General features: G+C 45.2%; 1 protein-coding gene across 1 annotated transcript in view; it reads left to right on the top strand.

The window, feature by feature from the left end:
* Positions 1 to 22,445, top strand: part of LOC112218087 (polypeptide N-acetylgalactosaminyltransferase 14) — a 113,160-nt gene that overhangs the window by 75,073 nt on the left and 15,642 nt on the right. Inside the window, exons 6-9 of the mRNA XM_042300763.1 lie at positions 8,143 to 8,264; positions 15,199 to 15,286; positions 16,680 to 16,764; positions 21,420 to 21,523. Coding sequence (XP_042156697.1) covers positions 8,143 to 8,264; positions 15,199 to 15,286; positions 16,680 to 16,764; positions 21,420 to 21,523 — 399 coding nt within the window. The remainder of the gene's footprint in view (positions 1 to 8,142; positions 8,265 to 15,198; positions 15,287 to 16,679; positions 16,765 to 21,419; positions 21,524 to 22,445) is intronic.

The following is a 22,445-nucleotide window of genomic DNA, read 5'->3' as shown; positions in this document are numbered from 1 at the left end:
GAGTGAGCTTCATTCAGGGGATCTAGGTGTTTGAGAGTGTGAGCTGGAAAGTGGGCTGGAAAGTGAGCTGCGTTCAGGGGATCTATCAAATCAAATCAAAGTGTATTTGTCACGTGCGCAGAATACAACAGGTGTAGACCTTACAGTGAAATACTTACTTACAGGCTCTAACCAATAGTGCAGAAAAGGTATTAGGTGAACAATTGGTAAGTAAAGAAATAAAACAACAGTAAAAAGACAGGCTATATACAGTAGCGAGGCTATAACAGTAGCGAGGCTACATACAGACACTGGTTAGTCAGGCTGATTGAGGTAGTATGTACAGTGGGGCAAAAAAGTATTTAGTCAGCCACCAATTGTGCAAGTTCTCCCACTTAAAAATATGAGAGAGGCCTGTAATTTTCATCATAGGTACACTTCAACTATGACAGACAAAATGAGGGAAAAAAATGAATTTATTTGCAAATTATGGTGGAAAATAAGTATTTGGTCAAGAACAAAAGTTTATCTCAATACTTTGTTATATACCCTTTGTTGGCAATGACAGAGGTCAAGCGTTTTCTGTAAGTCTTCACAAGGTTTTCACACACTGTTGCTGGTATTTTGGCCCATTCCTCCATGCAGATCTCCTCTAGAGCAGTGATGTTTCGGGGCTGTTGCTGGGCAACACGGACTTTCAACTCCCTCCAAAGATTTTCTATGGGGTTGAGATCTGGAGACTTGCTAGGCCACTCCAGGACCTTGAAATGCTTCTTACGAAGCCACACCTTCGTTGCCCGGGCAGTGTGTTTGGGATTATTGTCAGGCTGAAAGACCCAGCCACGTTTCATCTTCAATTCCCTTGCTGATGGAAGGAGGTTTTCACTCAAAATCTCACGATACATGGCCCCATTCATTCTTTCCTTTACACGGATCAGTCGTCCTGGTCCCTTTGCAGAAAAACAGCCCCAAAGCATGATGTTTCCACCCCCATGCTTCACAGTAGGTATGGTGTTCTTTGGATGCAACTCAGCATTCTGTGGGAGCAATTATTAAGAAATGGAAGACATACAAGACCACTGATAATCTCCCTCGATCTGGGGCTCCACGCAAGATCTCACCCCGTGGGGTCAAAATGATCACAAGAACGGTGAGCAAAAATCCCAGAACCACACTGGGGGACCCACTTTCTTCAAGATGTCCACCATTGTTCCTGTACCCAAGAAAGCAAAGGTAACTGAACTAAATGACTATCGCTAGTTAAGGATCATATCACCCTAGATCCTCTTCAATTTGCTTACCACTCCAATAGATCCACAGACGATGCCATCACCGGGGGAACACTGCCTGCCCTCCAGGACACCTAAAGCACCCGATATCACAGGAAGGCCAAAAAGATCATCAAGGACATCAACCACCCGAGCCACGGCCTGTTCACCCTGCTATCATCCAGAAAGCTCAGTACAGGTGCATCGAAGCTGGGACTGAGAGACTGAAAAACAGCTTCTATCTCAAGGCCATCTGACTGTTAAACAGTCATCAATAGCCGGCTACCACCCAGTTACTCAACCCTGCACCTTAGAGGCTGCTGCCCTATGTAAATAGACATGGAATCACTGGTCACTTTAATAGTGTTAACACACTGCTTTACTCATCTCATATGTATATACTGTATTCTATTCTACTGTATTTTAGTCAATGCCACTCCGACATTAGTCGTCCTAGTATTTATGTATTTCTTAATTCCATTCTTCACTTTTAGATTTGTGCGTGTTGTTGTGAATTGTTAGATACTGCTTCAATGTTGGAGCAAGGAACACAAACATTTCACAACATCCGCAATAACGTCTGCAAAATATATGTATGTGACCAATAACGTTTGATTTGATTGCTTACCAAGAAGACAGTGAATGTTCTTGAGTGGCAGGAACATTCACTGTGACAGTTTTGAATTAAATCTACTTGAAAATCTGTGGCAAGACCTGAAAATGGTTGTCTAGCAATGATCAACATCCAATTTGACAGAGTATGAAGAATTTTGAAAATAATCATGTGCAAATGTTGCACAATCCAGGTGTGAAAAGCTCTTAGAGACTTACCCAGAAAGACTCACAGCTATAAACGCTGCCAAAAGTGCTTCTACAAAGTATTGACTCAGGGGTGTGGATATGTATGCAAATGAGATACTTATGTAAATTATATACTTATGTTTTTCATTTTCATACATTTGCATAAATTAAAAACATGTTTTTACTTTGTCATTATGGGGTATTGTGTGTAGATGGGTGAGAAAATGTTTTATTTCATCCATTTTGAATTCAGGCTGTAACATAACAAAATGTAGAATAAGTCAAGGGGTGTGAATACTTTCTGAAGGCACTGTAAGTGTCATAGATACATCATGATCCCAACTAGACAACATGTGAATCTAGTCTGTGTATCTCTATAATATATTAGATCAACACATCAAAAGGTTGACTGGTATACAGTCTGAGCACTACTAAACAGGAAACTATTAGATTGCATTATGAGTCATTGTTTTCAGGAAACTCATATGTCATGATGATTATTTTGCAGCTCCCTGTGTCACCTTTTATATAAATCCATAGGGGTGTTCTCAGTGATGCCATATAAATAGCTTTAAAATAGGGCTAGTTTTAAAAAGCAAACTGAAAAAGGCTGAAAAGCAGCATGTGCGGCTTGCTAGTTAAAAGCCCTCCACCCCTTCTGTCTGTTAAGGCAGAGAGTCATCAGATTCAGCACATTATACAGTCTGAAATATAAAGTTGAAAAGCTGAGAGGTGGAATCAGACAGTAACGAGATGCAGATTGCTGTGCGTGGATAGAGGTGCCCCAGTGCTCAAAGGCGTTTGAAGTTCCCCTGATAGGTGGGTTCAGTGGAGGGCTAATGGTTATGAACCCCATCTCACCTCACAGGCTGACAATCTGACATCCCAAAATCTCCAAAAGCAGCTTCACCTAGTAACACCAAGGGGTATGGATACTATCTGACAGCATCCACCTCAGTTACTGTATAATACAGGAAGATATGGGGCTGTTTTGATCATTGTTGAAGCCTTCAGTGTCTTAAAGTATTTCATGGTAGACTGGCGCAATAGACTGTTGTCATTGCCAAACATTTTCTTGTACTTTTATGTATTTTATGTTTATTCCCCTAGTTGTCATTGTACTCAGTGACTGAAATGCATGAAACCTCCTCTTGCAAACAAACCTAAAACCCAGTGTACCTTCTTGACTTGTTCTCAGCCTGTGACAGATAAGGGGGGTGATGTGACAGAGCATGGATTATATCGTAAAACCTCTTTTAGAATAGTGATTAGCAGCCTTGGTGTGAAGAAGAGAGAGATCAATCCATTAATAAACAGTCTAAAAAGAAACGTCCCTGTTTCAAGACCCTGTCTTTCAAAGATAATTTGTAAAAATCCAAATAACTTCACAGATCTTCATTGTAAAGGGTTTAAACACTGTTTCCCATGCTTGTTCAATGAACCATAAACAATTAATGAACATGCACCTGTGGTACGGTCGTTAAGACACTAACAGTTTACGGACGGTAGGCAATTAAGGTCACATTTATGAAAACTTAGGACACTAAAGAGGCTTTTCTACGGACCCTGAAAAACGCCAAAAGAAAGATGCCCAGGGTCCCAGCTCATCTGCGTGAATGTGCCTTAGGCATGCTGCAAGTAGGCATGAGGACTGCAGATGTGGCCAGGGCAATAAATTGCAATGTCTGTACTGTGAGACGCCTAAGACAGCGCTACAGGGAGACAGGATGGACAGCTGATCGTCCTCGCAGACCACGTGTAACAACATCTGCACAGGATTGGTACATCCGAACATCACACCTGCGGGACAAGTACAGGATGGCAACAACAACTGCCCGAGTTACACCAGGAACGCACAATCCCTCCATCAGTGCTCAGACTGTCCGCAATAGGCTGAGAGAGGATGGACTGAGGGCTTGTAGGCCTGTTGTAAGGCAGGCCCTCACCAGACATCACTGGCAACAACGTCGCCTATGGGCACAAACCCACCGTCGCTGGACCAGACAGGACTGACAAAAAGTGCTCTTCACTGACGAGTCGCGGTTTTGTCTCACCGGGGGTGATGGTCGGATTCGCATTTATCGGCGAAGGAATGAGCGCTACACCGAGGCCTGTACTCTGGAGCAGGATCGATTTGGAGGTGGAGGGTCCGTTATGGTCTGGGGCGGTGTGTCACAACATCATCGGACTGAGCTTCTTGTCATTGCAGGCAATCTCAACGCTGTGCGTTACAGGGAAGACATCCTCCTCCCTCATGTGGTACCCTTCCTGCAGGCTCATCCTGACATGACCCTCCAGCATGACAATGCCACCAGCCATACTGCTCATTCTGTGTGTGATTTCCTGCAAGATAGGAATGTCAGTGTTCTGCCATGGCCAACGAAGAGCCCGGATCTCAATCCCATTGAGCAGATCTGGGACCTTTTGGATCGGAGGGTGAGGGCTAGGGCCATTCCCCCCAGAAATGTCTGGGAACTTGCAGGTGCCTTGGTGGAAGAGTGGGGTAACATCTCACAGCAAGAACTGGTAAATCTGGTACAGTCCATGAGGAGGAGATGCACAGCAGTACTTAATGCAGCTGGTGGCCACACCAGATACTGACTGTTACTTTTGGGACACATTATTCCATTTCTGTTAGTCACATGTCTCTGGAACTTGTTCAGTTTATGTCTCAGTTGTTGAATCTTGTTATGTTAATACAAAGATTTACACATGTTAAGTTTGCTGAAAATAAATGTAGTTGACAGTGAGAGGATGTTTCTTTTTTTGCTGAGTTTAGGTGAAGCTTTTCAGTGATTCTCTGTTTGGAAATATGGACCTGACTCACCAGAAAACGCCATTGATCTGGCAGGGTGGCAAACAGTGAGTGGGTGTGGGGAGAAACAGAGGGGTGGTCCTCTGTAGCTCAGCCGTAAGAACATTGCTCTTGCAATGCCAGAATCGTGTGTTCGTTTCCCAGCACTACCCATACATAAAAAATGTACGCACGTATGACTGTGAGTGCATTTTGGATGAAAGCGTCTGCTCAATGGCATATATTATATTAAGGGTGAAGGGGGTGTGGGGGGAGGATTAAAGAGTGTGGCGATGAGGAGGCGGGCTGAAGGGGCTAGGTATGGAGTGGGTGATGGTGTTTATATACAACAGCATTACAGTTTAATGGAACCCATTTGGACGGGGCCTCTGCCACACTATGATTGCTCAGTAGGTTGGTCGTTGTAATGACGGATAGTCCTCTGGGCCATTTACGTGTGCAGGGCCATTTACGTGTGTAGCTGTGAGGTTTTTTAGAGCCCTGCAATCACAGGTCTGCCTGTCGCGACCTGCCATTGCTTGCTATCATTTTTCATTCGGACCCTGGGATTGATATTGACTTTTACGGGTCAGTTATGAACATGGGTGGCAGGAAGCCTAGTGGTTAGGAGTGTTGGCCCAGTAACTGAAAGGTTGCTGGTTCAAATCCCTGGGCCGACTAGTTGATATACCCTTGAGCTAAGCACTTAACCCTAATTGCGCCTGCAAGTCACTCTGGATGAGAGTGTCTGCTAAATTACTTAAATGTAATGTTGATGAGGGAGCACATTTTAATGGAATGGGATGATGATTTGAAATCTGTAGTTAACAAGGGCTGTTCGAAATAGTTGTTCTCGTGTATGTCGTTGTGGCGAGACAGGAGTGTGAGGCATTATGGGTAATTAGATTCCATCTGTACTAATGAAAAGCAGAGACCTCCAATCTCAAGACGACAACTTCCAAGATTCCATCCACAACAATAAGAAATGTCTCTCCGATAATACCTAATCAAGTAAAAAAAGTAATTACAACACCAATTAGATTGTATCTTTAAACCAATTCAGGGGTTTTCTCAAAAACAAATGGTGTCACTAGGCTGTTGTTATGCAGTCCTCTTTGTATTCCTGGAGCTGGAGGTTTCATTAGCCACCCTCAGTGTTCCACTACAGTGTTGATGAGCATGTTTGTGTGTAGGGGGCCTGGGTGTAGTTAACAGTCTTTAATGCTACAAACAGCAGAAGCTGTTATGCAATGTCAACCTCTATCAGGCTTTATTAGTGAATGTAATCACTCTGCACACGCACACACACACACACACACACACACACACACACACACACACAAATGATTTATTCTCTCTCTCTCGCTCTCTTTCTTTCCCTCTCTCTCTTTCTCTCTCCCTCTTGCTTTCTCTCTCTCACTCTGGTCTGTAGAGGCATCTACCGCAGCAACCCTCCTTTAACACGAGCTCTGTTCTGTACAGAGTCAGGCTTCCTCTAGCAACTGTTGAGGGGAGGTGAGCTCAGCCATCCAGAAAATAAAGTGTTATTGAGGATGAAATGGGTTTTTTAATTGGCTGGAGTCCCGGCGTAGTGCGGAACTTACAGGGGAGTCCTGCAATTTCATACAATGACACTCCGTCCTATGTCAGGGACTATTGATTTCGCTCTTTAGACCAGACAGAATGTCTGATCATTGAGACTTCTTAACAGTGTGATGTCCCCATTTAGGCCCTCATCTCTAAGGGCTGTAATTGCTTCGCTGCACCATAAACAGACACAAATGGCTTTTTTAAAACCTCCCTTGTCTCCACGCATGAAATGGACAATACAGGGACTTCACTGTGTTCAGAGTATCTGAGAAGAAACACTTACAACATCATATTTGACAGTGGTTGAGTTTAGACACGGTGGTTGAGTTTAGACACGGTGGTTGAGTTTAGACACGGTGGTTGAGTTTAGACACGGTGGTTGGGTTTAGACACGGTGATTGAGTTTAGACACAGTGGTTGGGTTTAGACACGGTGATTGAGTTTAGACACGGTGGTTGAGTTTAGACACGGTGGTTGGGTTTAGACACGGTGATTGAGTTTAGACACGGTGGTTGAGTTTAGACACGGTGGTTGGGTTTAGACACGGTGGTTGGGTTTAGACACGGTGGTTGGGTTTAGACACGGTGGTTGAGTTTAGACACGGTGGTTGAGTTTAGACACGGTGGTTGAGTGGTTGAGTTTAGACACGGTGGTTGAGTTTTTAGACACAGTGGTTGGGTTTAGACACGGTGGTTGAGTTTAGACACGGTGGTTGAGTTTAGACACGGTGGTTGAGTTTAGACACGGTGGTTGAGTTTAGACACAGTGGTTGGGTTTAGACACGGTGGTTGGGTTTAGACACGGTGGTTGGGTTTAGACACGGTGGTTGGGTTTAGACACGGTGGTTGAGTTTAGACACGGTGGTTGAGTTTAGACACGGTGGTTGAGTTTAGACACAGTGGTTGGGTTTAGACACGGTGGTTGGGTTTAGACACGGTGGTTGGGTTTAGGGTTTAGACACGGTGGTTGAGTTTAGACACGGTGGTTGGGTTTAGACACGGTGGTTGGGTTTACGGTGGTTGGGTTTGGGTTTAGACACAGTGGTTGGGTTGGGTTTAGACACGGTGGTTGGGTTTAGACACGGTGGTTGGGTTTAGACACGGTGGTTGGGTTTAGACACGGTGGTTGGGTTTAGACACGGTGGTTGGGTTTGGTTGGGTTTAGACACGGTGGTTGGGTTTAGACACGGTGGTTGGGTTTAGACACGGTGGTTGGGTTTAGACACAGTGGTTGAGTTTAGACACGGTGGTTGGGTTTAGACACGGTGGTTGGGTTTAGACACGGTGGTTGGTTTGTGGTTTAGGGTTTAGACACGGTGGTTGAGTTTAGACACGGTGGTTGGGTTTACGGTGGGGTTTAGACACGGTGGTTGAGTTTAACGGTGGGTTTAGACACGGTGGTTGAGTTTAGACACGGTGGTTGGGTTTAGACACGGTGGGTGGTTGGGTTTAGGGTTTAGACACGGTGGTTGGTTTGGGTTTGGGTTTAGACACGGTGGTTGAGTTTAGACACGGTGGTTGGGTTTAGACACGGTGGTTGGGTTTAGACACGGTGGTTGGGTTTAGGGTTTAGACACGGTGGTTGGGTTTAGACACGGTGGTTGGGTTTAGACACGGTGGTTGGGTTTAGACACAGACAGACACAGGTAGGTAGACACACACAGCAGTGGTTAGAGATAAGAATCTCCCTTTCTTTTCCCCTCTTTGACAGGTCTGATCCGCTCCAGGGTTCGTGGAGCGGACGCGGCTAAGGCCGGGGTCCTGACCTTCCTGGACAGTCACTGTGAGGTCAACAAAGACTGGCTGCCTCCGCTGCTCCAGAGGATCAAAGAGGTACATTTCAGGCAGTGACACATCCTACATCTACAGTAACAGTACAGGCAGTGACACTACATCTACAGTAACAGTACAGACAGTGGCACTACATCTACAGTAACAGTACAGGCAGTGACACATCCTACATCTACAGTAACAGTACAGGCAGTGATACTATATCTACAGTAACAGTACAGGCAGTGACACTACATCTACAGTAACAGTACAGGCAGTGACACATCGTATATCTACAGTAACAGTACAGGCAGTAACACTACATCTACAGTAACAGTACAGGCAGTAACACTACATCTACGGTAACAGTACAGGCAGTGACATATCCTACATCTACAGCAACAGTACAGTCAGTGACACTTCCTACATCTACAGTAACAGTACAGGCAGTGACATATCCTACATCTACAGCAACAGTACAGTCAGTGACACTTCCTACATCTACAGTAACATTACAGGCAGTGACACTACATCTAAAGTAACAGTACAGGCAGTGACATATCCTACATCTACAGTAACAGTACAGGCAGTGACATATCCTACATCTACAGCAACAGTACAGTCAGTGACACTTCCTACATCTACAGTAACAGTACAGGCAGTGACACTACATCTACAGTAACAGTACAGGCAGTGACACTACATCTACAATAACAGTACAGGCAGTGACACTACATCTACAGTAACAGTACAGGCAGTGACACTATATCTACAGTAACAGTACACGCAGTAACACTACATCTACGGTAACAGTACAGGCAGTGACACATCCTACATCTACAGTAACAGTACAGAAAGTGACACTACATCTACAGTAACAATACAGGCAGTGATACTATTTCCACAGTAACAATACAGGCAGTGACACTACATCTACAGTAACAGTACAGGCAGAGACACTACATCTACGGTAACAGTACAGGCAGTGACACTACATCTACAGTAACAGTACAGGCAGTGACAATACATCTACAGTAACAGTACAGGCAGAGACAAATCCTACATCTACAGTAACAGTACAGGCAGTGACATGTCCTACATCTACAGTAACAGTACAGTCAGTGACACATCCTACATCTACAGTAACAGTACAGGCAGTGACACTACATCTACAGTAACAGTACAGGCAGTGACAATACATCTACAGTAACAGTACAGGCAGTGACATATCCTACATGTACAGTAACAGTACAGGCAGTGGCACTACATCTACAGTAACAGTACAGACAGTGACACTACATCTACAGTAACAGTACAGGCAGTGACACATCCTACATCTACAGTAACAGTACAGGCAGTGATACTATATCTACAGTAACAGTACAGGCAGTGACACTACATCTACAGTAACAGTACAGGCAGTGACACATCGTATATCACAGTAACAGTACAGGCAGTAATCTACACAGTAACAGTACAGGCAGTAACACTACATCTACAGTAACAGTACAGGCAGTAACACTACATCTACGGTAACAGTACAGGCAGTGACAATACATCTAAAGTAACAGTACAGGCAGTGACATATCCTACATCTACAGTAACAGTACAGGCAGTGACATATCCTACATCTACAGCAACAGTACAGTCAGTGACACTTCCTACATCTACAGTAACATTACAGGCAGTGACACTACATCTAAAGTAACAGTACAGGCAGTGACACTACATCTACAGTAACAGTACAGGCAGTGACATATCCTACATCTACAGCAACAGTACAGTCAGTGACACTTCCTACATCTACAGTAACAGTGCAGGCAGTGACACTACATCTACAGTAACAGTACAGGCAGTGACACTACATCTACAATAACAGTACAGGCAGTGACACTACATCTACAGTAACAGTACAGGCAGTGACACTATATCTACAGTAACAGTACAGGCAGTGACATATCCTACATCTACAGTAACAGTACAGGCAGTGACACTACATCTACAGTAACAGTACACGCAGTAACACTACATCTACGGTAACAGTACAGGCAGTGACACATCCTACATCTACAGTAACAGTACAGAAAGTGACACTACATCTACAGTAACAATACAGGCAGTGACACTACATCTACAGTAACAGTACAGGCAGAGACACTACATCTACGGTAACAGTACAGGCAGTGACACTACATCTACAGTAACAGTACAGGCAGTGACAATACATCTACAGTAACAGTACAGGCAGAGACAAATCCTACATCTACAGTAACAGTACAGGCAGTGACATGTCCTACATCTACAGTAACAGTACAGTCAGTGACACATCCTACATCTACAGTAACAGTACAGGCAGTGACACTACATCTACAGTAACAGTACAGGCAGTGACAATACATCTACAGTAACAGTACAGGCAGTGACATATCCTACATCTACAGTAACAGTACAGGCAGTGACACTACATCTACAGTAACAGTACAGGCAGTGACACTACATCTACAGTAACAGTACAGGCAGTAACACTACATCTACAGTAACAGTACAGGCAGTAACACTACATCTACGGTAACAGTACAGGCAGTGACACTACATCCACAGTAATAGTACAGACAGTGACACATCCTACATCTACAGTAACAGTAACAGAAAGTGACACTACATCTACAGTAACAGTACAGGCAGTGACACATCCTACACAACAGTAACAGTACAGGCAGTGACATCTACATCTACAGTAACAGTACAGGCAGTGACATGTCCTACATCTACAGTAACAGTACAGGCAGTGACACATCCTACATCTACAGTAACAGTAACAGTACAGGCAGTGACACTACATCTACAGTAACAGTACAGGCAGTGACACACTACATCTACAGTAACAGTACAGGCAGTGACACATCCTACATCTACAGTAACAGTACAGGCAGTGACATATCCTACATCTACAGTAACAGTACAGGCAGTGACACTACATCTACAGTAACAGTACAGGCAGTGACACTACATCTACAGTAACAGTACAGGCAGTAACACTACATCTACGGTAACAGTACAGGCAGTGACACTACATCCACAGTAATAGTACAGACAGTGACACATCCTACATCTACAGTAACAGTACAGAAAGTGACACTACATCTACAGTAACAATACAGGCAGTGACGCATCCTACATCTACAGTAACAGTACAGGCAGTGACACATCCTACATCTACAGTAGCAGTACAGGCAGTGACACTACATCTACAGTAACAGTACAGGCAGTGGCACTACATCTACAGTAACAGTACAGGCAGTGACACTACATCTACGGTAACAGTACAGGCAGTGACACTACATCTACAGTAACAGTACAGGCAGTGACACTACATCTATAGTAACAGTACAGACAGTGACACTACATCTACAGTAACAGTACAGGCAGTGACACTACATCTACAGTAACAGTACAGGCAGTGACACATCCTACATCTACAGTAACAGTACAGGCAGTGACACTACATCTACAGTAACAGTACAGGCAGTAACACTACATCTACGGTAACAGTACAGGCAGTGACACATCCTACATCTACAGTAACAGTACAGAAAGTGACACTACATCTACAGTAACAGTACAGGCAGTGACATATCCTACATCTACAGTAGCAGTACAGGCAGTGACACATCCTACATCTACAGTAACAATACAGGCAGTGACGCATCCTACATCTACAGTAACAGTACAGGCAGTGACACTACATCTACAGTAACAGTACAGACAGTGACACATCCTACATCTACAGTAACAGTACAGGCAGTGACAATACATCTACAGGCAGTGTATCAGTACAGGCAGTGACACTACATCTACAATAACAGTACAGGCAGTGACACATCCTACATCTACAGTAACAGTACAGGCAGTGACACTACATCTACAGTAACAGTACAGGCAGGAACACTACATCTATGGTAACAGTACAGGCAGTGACACATCCTACATCTACAGTAACAGTACAGAAAGTGACACTACATCTACAGTAACAATACAGGCAGTGACGCATCCTACATCTACAGTAACAGTACAGGCAGTGACATATCCTACATCTACAGTAGCAGTACAGGCAGTGACACATCCTACATCTACAGTAACAATACAGGCAGTGACGCATCCTACAGCTACAGTAACAGTACAGACAGTGACACATCCTACATCTACAGTAACAGTACAGGCAGTGACACTACATCTACAGTAACAGTACAGGCAGTGACACATCCTATATCTACAGTAACAGTACAGGCAGTAACACTACATCTACAGTAACAGTACAGTCAGTGACACATCCTACATCTACAGTAACAGTACAGGCAGTGACACTACATCTACAGTAACAGTACAGGCAGTGACACTACATCTACAGTACCAGTACAGGCAGTGACACTACTTCTACAGTAACAGTACAGGCAGTGACACTACATCTACAGTACCAGTACAGGCAGTGACACTACATCTTCAGTACCAGTACAGGCAGTGACACTACATCTACAGCAACAGTACAGGCAGTAACACTACATCTACAGTAACAGTACAGGCAGTGACACTGCATCTACAATAACAGTACAGGCAGTGACACATCCTGCATCTACAGTACAGGCAGGGACACTACATCTACAATAACAGTACAGGCAGTGACACATCCTAGGCATACTCTATACCTTCTGATGGATACAGTCAGTGACACATCCTACATCTACAGTAACAGTACAGGCAGTGACACTACATCTACAATAACAGTACAGGCAGTGACACATCCTATATCTACAGTAACAGTACAGGCAGTAACACTACATCTACAGTAACAGTACAGTCAGTGACACATCCTACATCTACAGTAACAGTACAGGCAGTGACACTGCATCTACAATAACAGTACAGGCAGTGACACATCCTGCATCTACAGTACAGGCAGTGACACTACATCTACAATAACAGTACAGGCAGTGACACATCCTAGGCATACTCTATACCTTCTGATGGATAACCCAGAATAGAAAGAATATCCACCCCATTCACCTATAGACTTTTGACATCATTCTCACTGAACAAAATGAAGTTTCTTGGGTTCTTGAGACACTAACTGCCACCCTCCAATGATCTCCAATGTGTATTTCTCCTTTTGACAGTATACGCTACACACTTACCTGAAGGAAGAAAACCCTCACCCTGCTCTCCAACACATGCTTTCTCTTTTTGGCATATTTCTATATCTCCAGAAATGAATGATAAACTCCCTCCTAGTTTGTTGTTGAGGTGGAGCATTGTGTGTTGTGAACTGTCAGTCTCAGTGGCCAGCACCAACCCCACTCTTAGTGTGGCTGACGGTAGAGTGGTGTGACTGGGGTGAAAATGGCAGCTTACCTTCTGCTGTTCCGCTGATTGCCCCTAATCTGGAATAAGTGCAGTACTCCCTCCATTTGCACCAACAGCACTCTTCCCTCTCTGTCTCTGTCTCATCCCTCCATCTCCCCATCTCCCCCAGGCTAAGACAGAGGATTGACGGTTGACTCTCTCTCGCCTTAAAAGCTCTTATGCGGACATGCTGCTTTCTAAACATTGAAAGAGGCCTATGACTAATGCTGGCGGGCTTACATGTTATATTCAATTATATGCTAACCTTAATGCATGTCTGACTTCAAAGTGCTGTCTGAATCTTAATGCCCTGGTGCAGTTGCCAATGTCTGGCCTTAAAATCTCAAAAACTTGCCAACATTATTTTTGATTTGGCACTGCGAGGCATATCACAGGAAGTTATAAAATATACAGTATGTGTTAATACAGGAAGCTCTTGTCTACAAACAGTCAAAATATAAAAAGAAGCAGGATTGATTTTGTTCTGAGGGAGTCATCCATCACTGTCCTCAAATATACATATTTATTTAAAAATGTATTACTTATTGATTTGTGTCAATGCAGGCACAAAGACAGATGTATAGTATTCATGACACACCACACTGCTGTAATAGACCATTCCTCTCAGAGCAGCATAATGTCAGAGAAGAGAAGGATTTTTGCAATTGGTTGAAAGGGATTTGATGACAATGTATTCTTGTGTCCCGGGAAGCATACCACGGCAGTCTTGGGAAGGATGGTTGCCGGTCAAGGCAAATCACCTTGACTGAACACCATAGCAGAGAGAGAGGGGGGGATAGAGATGGGAGAAAACAAATATTTTTGAAGTAGAGCAGATGAGCATGTGTGAGACATGAGCTGAAGCTGAGGAGGCAAATCAAATGTCAGATGATGCGGTCAGACCACCCTGGATGCTGCCTGTCACTGTGTTTGTGTGTGTGTGTGACTGTGTCAGCAGCTGAAGGTGATTCTGTTTTGGGCTTTGACTGTGACTGGGCTTGTGTCTGCCTGTCAGCGCTAACTAGTTTGTGTGTGTGTGTGAATGCTGACTGGTGTGTGAGAGTGTTTGTTTGCATGGGTGTGTGTGAAGAATATTTAGAGACATGACTTTCACACACCACCCGTTAACCTCCTCTTCACTCTGTCTGATCTGATCAAAGACACTGATCGATGTACAGTACCTTAGATTAGCTGGGCAGCCAAGGGTGAAAGACAATGAGCCTGAGAGACTGTCACATCTGTCAAGTAATTCTAAGGGCAGTTCATCAAGAAACGCAGCACAATGTATCACATTTCCTAAAGGTAGGCATTCTACCATGGTATTTCCTTGTCCTCAAGCGACTTGTAAATTAGCTCCAGAGCATTGACTGAAACATCATCCAACCTTCTGTGTGACCTACTGTATGAACATAATGCATGTTTAATCAGTGCCCTGCAGCACATCAATGCCCCTCATTACACCCACACCTTCCTCATTAACTTCAGCTGCTGAACTGTAAATAATGAATACTGAATCAAATCCCATTATTACCGTATGTCCCATTGTTACTGTATGTTTTGAACATGGTCTCTGACTCCAGTCTCTCTCTTGCCTCCCCAGGACCCCACCTGTGTGGTGAGCCCAGTGATCGACATCATTAACATGGATACATTCGCTTACGTAGCAGCCTCCTCTGACCTCCGTGGAGGTATAGAGCTATAAGGGCTTGACCTCCCCGTTTTCATCGCTCTCTCCATGTCTATGTCCCTCCCTCTCTCTATCCATCTCTTCATCTCCAGCACTCTTTCCACCCCAGTCTAGTGCCTCCCTCTCTCCAATCCATCTTTTCATCCCTCACTCCTGACCCCATCCCTCTCTCCTTTCACTTTCCCTCCCCCAGGCTACCAGGTCTCCATTAACTGGCTAGTTGAGGCTATGCACATATACACACACACACACACACACACACACACACACACACACACACACACACACACACACACACACACACACACACACACACACACACACACACACACACACACACACACAGCCAGATGAACAGCTCCTATCAGTGTTCCCAGAGAACTGGATACGACAATTAATGGGACTGATACTCATAGGCCTCAGATTGGATATTTTAATTATTGAAGGAGCCATCTGTCATAACATGAAAAAGTTGTGGTATCAATAGAGCCACATCGATCCACTGAGACCCGGCCCTGCCTGCCTGCAGACTGCTGCGCTAACACTCTTGGGTCTACCTGCCAAATCAGACCCTCTCTCTCTCTCCCCTGCACACACACACACACACACACACACACACACTCTCATACTGAGACGCGCACAGAAACACACATGGGCACGCATGCATTCGCAGACGCACACACATACACACATCTATACTCACACACACATGCAGACACATCTACACGTACAGTAGGTATGTACATTATCAATTGAGCAAATATGCATTGGTCTTCTCATGCATATATTTGGAGACATGAAGGGCACTGCATCTGTCTCAGGACAAGACGGGATGGGATGGGCTTTTAAAAAGCTCTTGTGTAAAGGTCATTCCAAAGGGTCAGGCCAGATCAGCCATTAGCCCATGAGCCATAATCAGCCATAATGAATCATTTTAGTAATTAAATAGGAGACGTTAGCAGGAATGGTGGCTGTAATTATTGACAGTGTTCTGTCAGAGATGAATAAAGCATGTGATGAAAGAAGGGGGCTTCTGTGGATGTGAGGCTGCTGCAGCGTTTATAAACCCCGCCTTAACAGTCCACCCTCCTCCTCACCCCTCTCTTCCCATTATCCTTTTGTTATTAATCGTTTGGTCCCCTTCTCTCTGACCTGCACTGATCTCTCCTGACCTGTCTCCCTTTCTTTTCTCAACTATTGTTCTTCCCCACTCTTTCCATATCTCTCCTTCTTCTAAATCTTCATTCTGACCTGCAATGCTCTCCTCCTGACCCTCCCCTGACTTACCCTCTCTCTCTCTCTCTCTCTCTCTCTCTCTCTCTCCCTCCCTCTCTCCTTCACCCTCCCTCATTCCCAGTTCATGTTGTGATTATCTCTCTCTCGCTCTGCCGCAGGCTTCGACTGGAGTCTACATTTCAAGTGGGAGCAGTTGTCTGCTGAACAGAAAGCCAGGAGAGCTGACCCCACCGAACCCATTAAGTAAGTGAAAGGAGGCATAAAGACGGATATTAGGGGATGGTTTGGCTGCAGATGAGAGGAGAGGGATGGAGCGATGGAGCAGGGAAGTAGGGGACGAGGAGGTGCCCTGCTTGCCTGCCTGGCCATCCATCCCTCCGTCCTCAAGTCCAGTGACCGGCAGCATGCAGCCATGCTTTTTCTTTTTCGTCTGATGGAGCAGCAGGGGAATGAATTCTCTCCCTGAGGTCTTTCACTGCACTGTGATCTAAACAGTCCATCAGGGGAGAGAGAGGGAGAGGCAGACTAGAAAGCAGCATCTGAAAGAGGCAGTTAAGCCATTGATCGCTGCAGAGATAGCAGCAGCACGATTAATGAGAAAGCAGCCCAAAGGAGTTCAGAGAGGAGACCGGACCACAGCCGATTAAAGCACCTTTGCATTATTTCGTCCAAAGAGATGTGATCCTCTTTAATTCTCCTGGCCCCAGGTGGCTCTGAATCGGGGGCAGATTATTTTAATGCTCGGCTAGAACGATTGATTGATCTCTCCCACACATCTCTCTTTCTTTCACTCTCTGTCTCTATCTCTGTTCATTTTCTGTCATAATTATAGTCCAGGTACAGGAAAGAGCATCTTTTCTAATGAAAGACTTGATACTGTTGTCACTCTGCATAAATGCTAATGTGTGTTTCCATGATGAATATTCACCATGCTATGCAGGGCTTGAGAACCTTGGCTCCTGCCAGTCTGACACACCATGCAGTATGTCAGGGCTGGGGACAGTGTCACAGAGATGCTGGGCTGTGGGCTAACATCTTCCCTCCACTTGAGAAATGAGGTAGACAGTGAGGCTCTCCACTTGGCTCCCTCTGCCCTGCTCAGGGCAATCTGGAGGGCCTCTCTCATCTCCCCTCCTCCTCTCCTCGCTTCTTTCTGTTTTGTTCCTTTTCCTCCCCTCCCATCGTTTCCTCTTCACACGGCTTGAAGAGGAAACTCCTAATCTCTCCATCTCTTCTTCCTTTCGCACCTCTCTTCTTCTCCTTTCTGCCTTTCTGTCTTCTATTCTTTTCCCCACCTCGTCTAGTTTCCTATTCATACTTCTTTACTCATCTCTCTGTGTGTACTTCATTTCCTTCATCCCTTCCTCTCTTCTCATCTCCTGTTTTTCTCCTCTCCCCTCTTCTCCTGATGAGTGTATATGGTCCACTACCCTACATCCCTCCACGCCGACCCCAAACCCCTGAGCTGCCAGTGGGGGTGTTAGAGTAATGAGATCCCCTAATAGCCCAGGCACAGACCCAGCCCTGGTAGGAACTGATCCCACATCAGGCTCACAGTGTGGCCCATGTGCCACAGACTGTTGCAGCGTCACATGGAGTCTGCTCCTCACACTGGCACAAATAGACAACCAGATAGAGACTTGGTTAAGGACGCGCGCACGCACACGCACACAAACACACACACAGACACTGTAGTAGCCTACTTACCATGGAGTGGTGGGACTGAAACTGAGACAGCATCAGAGCTGGTGTTGAAAGAGGCTAAAGAGGCACAGATGGTGGGAGCATGGGGTGCCAGTGTGTGTGTGTGTGTGTGTGTGTGTGTGTGTGTGTGTGTGTGTGTGTGTGTGTGTGTGTGTGTGTGTGTGTGTGTGTGTGTGTACGTGTGTGTGTGTGTGTGTGTGTGTGTGCATTTCACAGGAGAATGGGCTCGTAGTAATGACTGGAGCAGAATTGGTGGAATGGTATCCAATACGTCAAACACATGGATTCCAGGTGTTTAATGCCATTCCATTTGCTCCGTTCCGGCCATTATTATGAGCCCTTCTCCCCTCAGCAGCGGCCACTGGTGCATTTGCGTGCTGGCATGTGTGTGGTGTGTGTGTGCGTGCAGTGTTCGCGAGTTAAGGGCAGAGGAAACAGATTCACTACGATGCATTACCATTCACTCTTCATTGTATCCACTCAATAATACACTTCACTTAAAGAACACTGCAAACTACACTTCACAGAGCATTTTGAGTCACAAATGTGTCACTATCCACCAACTTACTAACCTGCCACTGTCCTATAGCTGCCAACACATCCAGTCATTCAGTCCCATCATCATCTGTTTTGTCATGGGGGGTCTATTTATGGACCGTCTGAACAAAGTGGGATCTGAAAATGGAGGCAGCAACAGTAGTTAATGGCAGACAGCAATAACTAAGAAGGATTTGGTGATGTGCCTCAGGGTTTTACAGCATTGTCCAACGATGATGATTTCCTCCTGTAATGCTCTGTTCGGTTGTTACGACAACACTCACATTCAGTCTGGCAGATATTTATGTTGCAGCAGGCGAAATATACAACAAAGGATGTCTCTCGCTGCAAAATGAAGAAGCATCACGTTGTCTGTTGTATTGTGTGAGCTTTCTCATTTGGCTTTCTCATAAAGCTGTTTCTGACTTTATGCTGATATACATGTTTAGTAGACTGAATCAATAAATCATGAATGATTATGTTTACTATCAGAAATAGTATGTCCTGGTGCAAAGCTTGAAATGCAGGAGGAAAACATGCAGCCTAAAGCTGTTCAAGATGCGGCCAAGGTCATTGTTGGCGAGGGTTGTATTTTGTCCACCAAAAGTATGTGGACACCTGCTCGTCGAACATCTCATTCCAAAAACATGGGCATTTTACTATGGAGTTTGTCCCCCCTTTTCTGCTATATCAGTGGGGCCTTGCTTCCATTCCAGCCACAAGAGCATTAGTGAGGTGGTGCACTGATGTTGGGCGATTAGGCCTTGCTCACAGTCGGCATTCCAATTCATCCAAAAGGTGTTCGATGGGGTTGAGGTCAGGGCTCTGTGCATGCCAGTCAAGTTCTTCCAGACCGATCTCGACAAAACATTTCTGTATGGACCTTGCTTTGTGCACAGGGGAATTGTAATGCTGAAACAGGAAAGAGCCTTCCCCAAACTGTTGCCACAAAATTGAAAGCACAGAATCGTCTAGAATGTCATTGTATGCTACAGTGTTAAGATTTCTCTTCACTGGAACTAAGGTGCCTGAACCATGAAAAACAGCCCCAGACCATTATTCCTCCTCCACCACACTTTACAGTTGGCACTTTGCAGTCGTGCAGGAAGCGTTCTCCTGGCATCCGCCAAACCCAGATTTGTCCATTGGACTGCCAGATGGTGAAGCATGATTCATCACTCCAGAGAACGCGTTTCGACTGCTCCAGAGTCCAATTGGGGCGAGCTTTACACCACTCCAGCTGACACTTGGCATTTCACATGGTGATCTTAGACTTGTGTGCGGCTGCTCGACCATGGAAACCCATTTCATGAAGCTCCCGACGAACACTTCTTGTGCTGACGTTGCTTCCAGAGGCAGTTTGGAACTCGGTAGCTAAGCGTTTCGGCACTCGGGGTCCTGTCCTGCGAGCTTGTGTGGCCTGCCACTTCGCGTCTGAGCCGTTGCTCCTCGACGATTCCTTGTCACAATAACAGCACTTACAGTTGACTGGGACAGTTCTTGCAGGGCAGACATTTGACAAACTGACTTGTTGGAAAAGTGGCATCTTACGACGGTGCCACGTTCAAAGTCACTGACCTCTCCATTCTACTGCCACTGTTTGTCTATGGAGATTGCATGGCTGTGTTGTCGACCTGTCAGCAACAGGTTTGACTCAAATAGCCGAATCCACTAATTTCAAGGGGTGTCCTTGTACTTTTCTATATATAGTGTTTCTTTTAGTTTAGTACCTTTTTTAAGTCGTAGCCTCAAGTGCACTCCGGAGACGTTACAGATGACCAGAGAAAGTAGTATTGCCTCCAGAATCAATTCCCCTCCCCTGTCATCATTGGTCCAACCAGGGAAGACCCAAGAAGACTTGAGGCTGTATTCGCTGCCAAAGGTGCTTCAACAAAGTACTGAGTTAAGGGTCTGAATGGTTATGTAAATGTGACATTTCCATTTTTTTTATTTTTAATACATTATGCTTTGTCATTATGGGCTATTGTTTGTAAATCGATGATGGAAAAACATTTTTTTAATCAATTTTTGATTAAGGCTGTAACCTAACAAAATGTGGGAAAAGTCAAGGGGTCTGAATAATTTCCGAAGGCACTGTACATGGAACCCAAAAGGGTTCTTCCTGGAACCCTTATCCTATGGGGACAGAACTGTTTTATATCATTTTTTTCTCTCTCCTCTCTGCCTCTATTTCTTTCTGCCTTTGTTCGATCCTGGGCTGAGTGAATTGTGTTAGATAGGTCCCGGTTGGCACTCCATGGAGGGCCTGGGTGCAGCTTCACCTTCTGCCTGATAATGAGAAGGTATCCTCTTACACGTCTCACTGGCCTCTGCTTGTCAGCCGGCCCTGCCCTGCCCACCCCGCCCGTCTGCCCCGGCTGGCTCCTGTATCACTCAATCAATTTACATTTTACTCAGCGGCTCACACGCACTCACTGGGCCTGGCCCGGGATATCCTCATTATTCACATCAGCAACACTCAGCCGGTTGGAGACAGGGAGGGTTTAGATAGAAGTTTGGACTCTTCTACCATCACCTGGATCTATCATAATGTGTTCTTAGTGTCTACAAAAAACATACCAACAAACTACCTCAAGTCTACCCATCCAGTCAACGTTCCATGGTATAATACTCCTGGAATTCTCTCTCTCCTGCAGGACGCCTATCATCGCCGGAGGGCTGTTTGTGATTGACAAGTCGTGGTTCAACCACCTGGGGAAGTATGACACAGCCATGGACATTTGGGGCGGGGAGAACTTTGGTGAGTGAGTCAGTTGACTGGGCAGGAGCTGGGTTGAGGGGATTATGTTGTTGTGTGTGCCTGAGAGCACCTGAATTGGTGCAGGGTGTCAGTCTGTCAGCACTAGTAGCCTGCCTCTATAGCTGACACAATTCTTTCAGTCTGCTCAAGGATGCCTTCGCCTTGAGACCTTTTCTTACTAATGCGGGACAGTTGATTTATTGTGTTTGGGTTTGTAATGGTCATTACCACAGTCCCAAACCCCCAAAAAAGTGTCAAGTGATACTTTTTCAAATCAATCAAACCCTCTCCATATGATGGGCTTCAAACATTTACTGTGTAGTTAAAACACCAAGGGTCAAGACACAAATATTAAGCATAATTTTATATGACCAATTATTGACCAGCATAACACCACACCACTGTGAAACAAGCTAGAGAGAGTGTAACATTGTAGTTATTCCAGTCCTAGCCAGACCCCTGGAGCAATAGGTAGCGTGACCACTTCTCTTCCCTGCTTCATGCTTGCTTCTGTCAGGTACATCTGCAGGCAGGTTTTGCACCACAGCCAGGGCTAACCGAGGTAGTGGTGGGGAAGATTCATACTTTATTACAGTTTCTAAAAAGCCAGGAGGCTGACTAGCGCTCTCCCATGTATCTCTGGCAGAAGGATGCTGGGGTTCACATAATAGACAGACAGTTTCTCCTGACTGTACTGCTGCTGATCAGATCAGATCAATAAAGAAAGGAGTAGAGACTGGAAAAGAATGCTCTTCCTCTCTCTCTCTCTCTCTCTCTCTCTCTCTCTCTCTCTCATTCGCTGTCTCTCTCCCTCTCATTCTCTCTCATTCTCTCTTTCATTCTCTCTCTCTCTCTCATTCTCTCTCTCTCTCTCTCACACACACACACACACACTTTCTCATCTCCCTCACAACTCTCTTTT

This window comes from Oncorhynchus tshawytscha, linkage group LG18 (genome assembly GCF_018296145.1).
Source record: "Oncorhynchus tshawytscha isolate Ot180627B linkage group LG18, Otsh_v2.0, whole genome shotgun sequence".
Classification (NCBI taxonomy): Eukaryota; Metazoa; Chordata; class Actinopteri; order Salmoniformes; family Salmonidae; genus Oncorhynchus; species Oncorhynchus tshawytscha.
The sequence above is the reverse complement of the archived record's forward strand: the minus strand, read 5'-3'. Positions and strand labels throughout refer to the sequence as shown.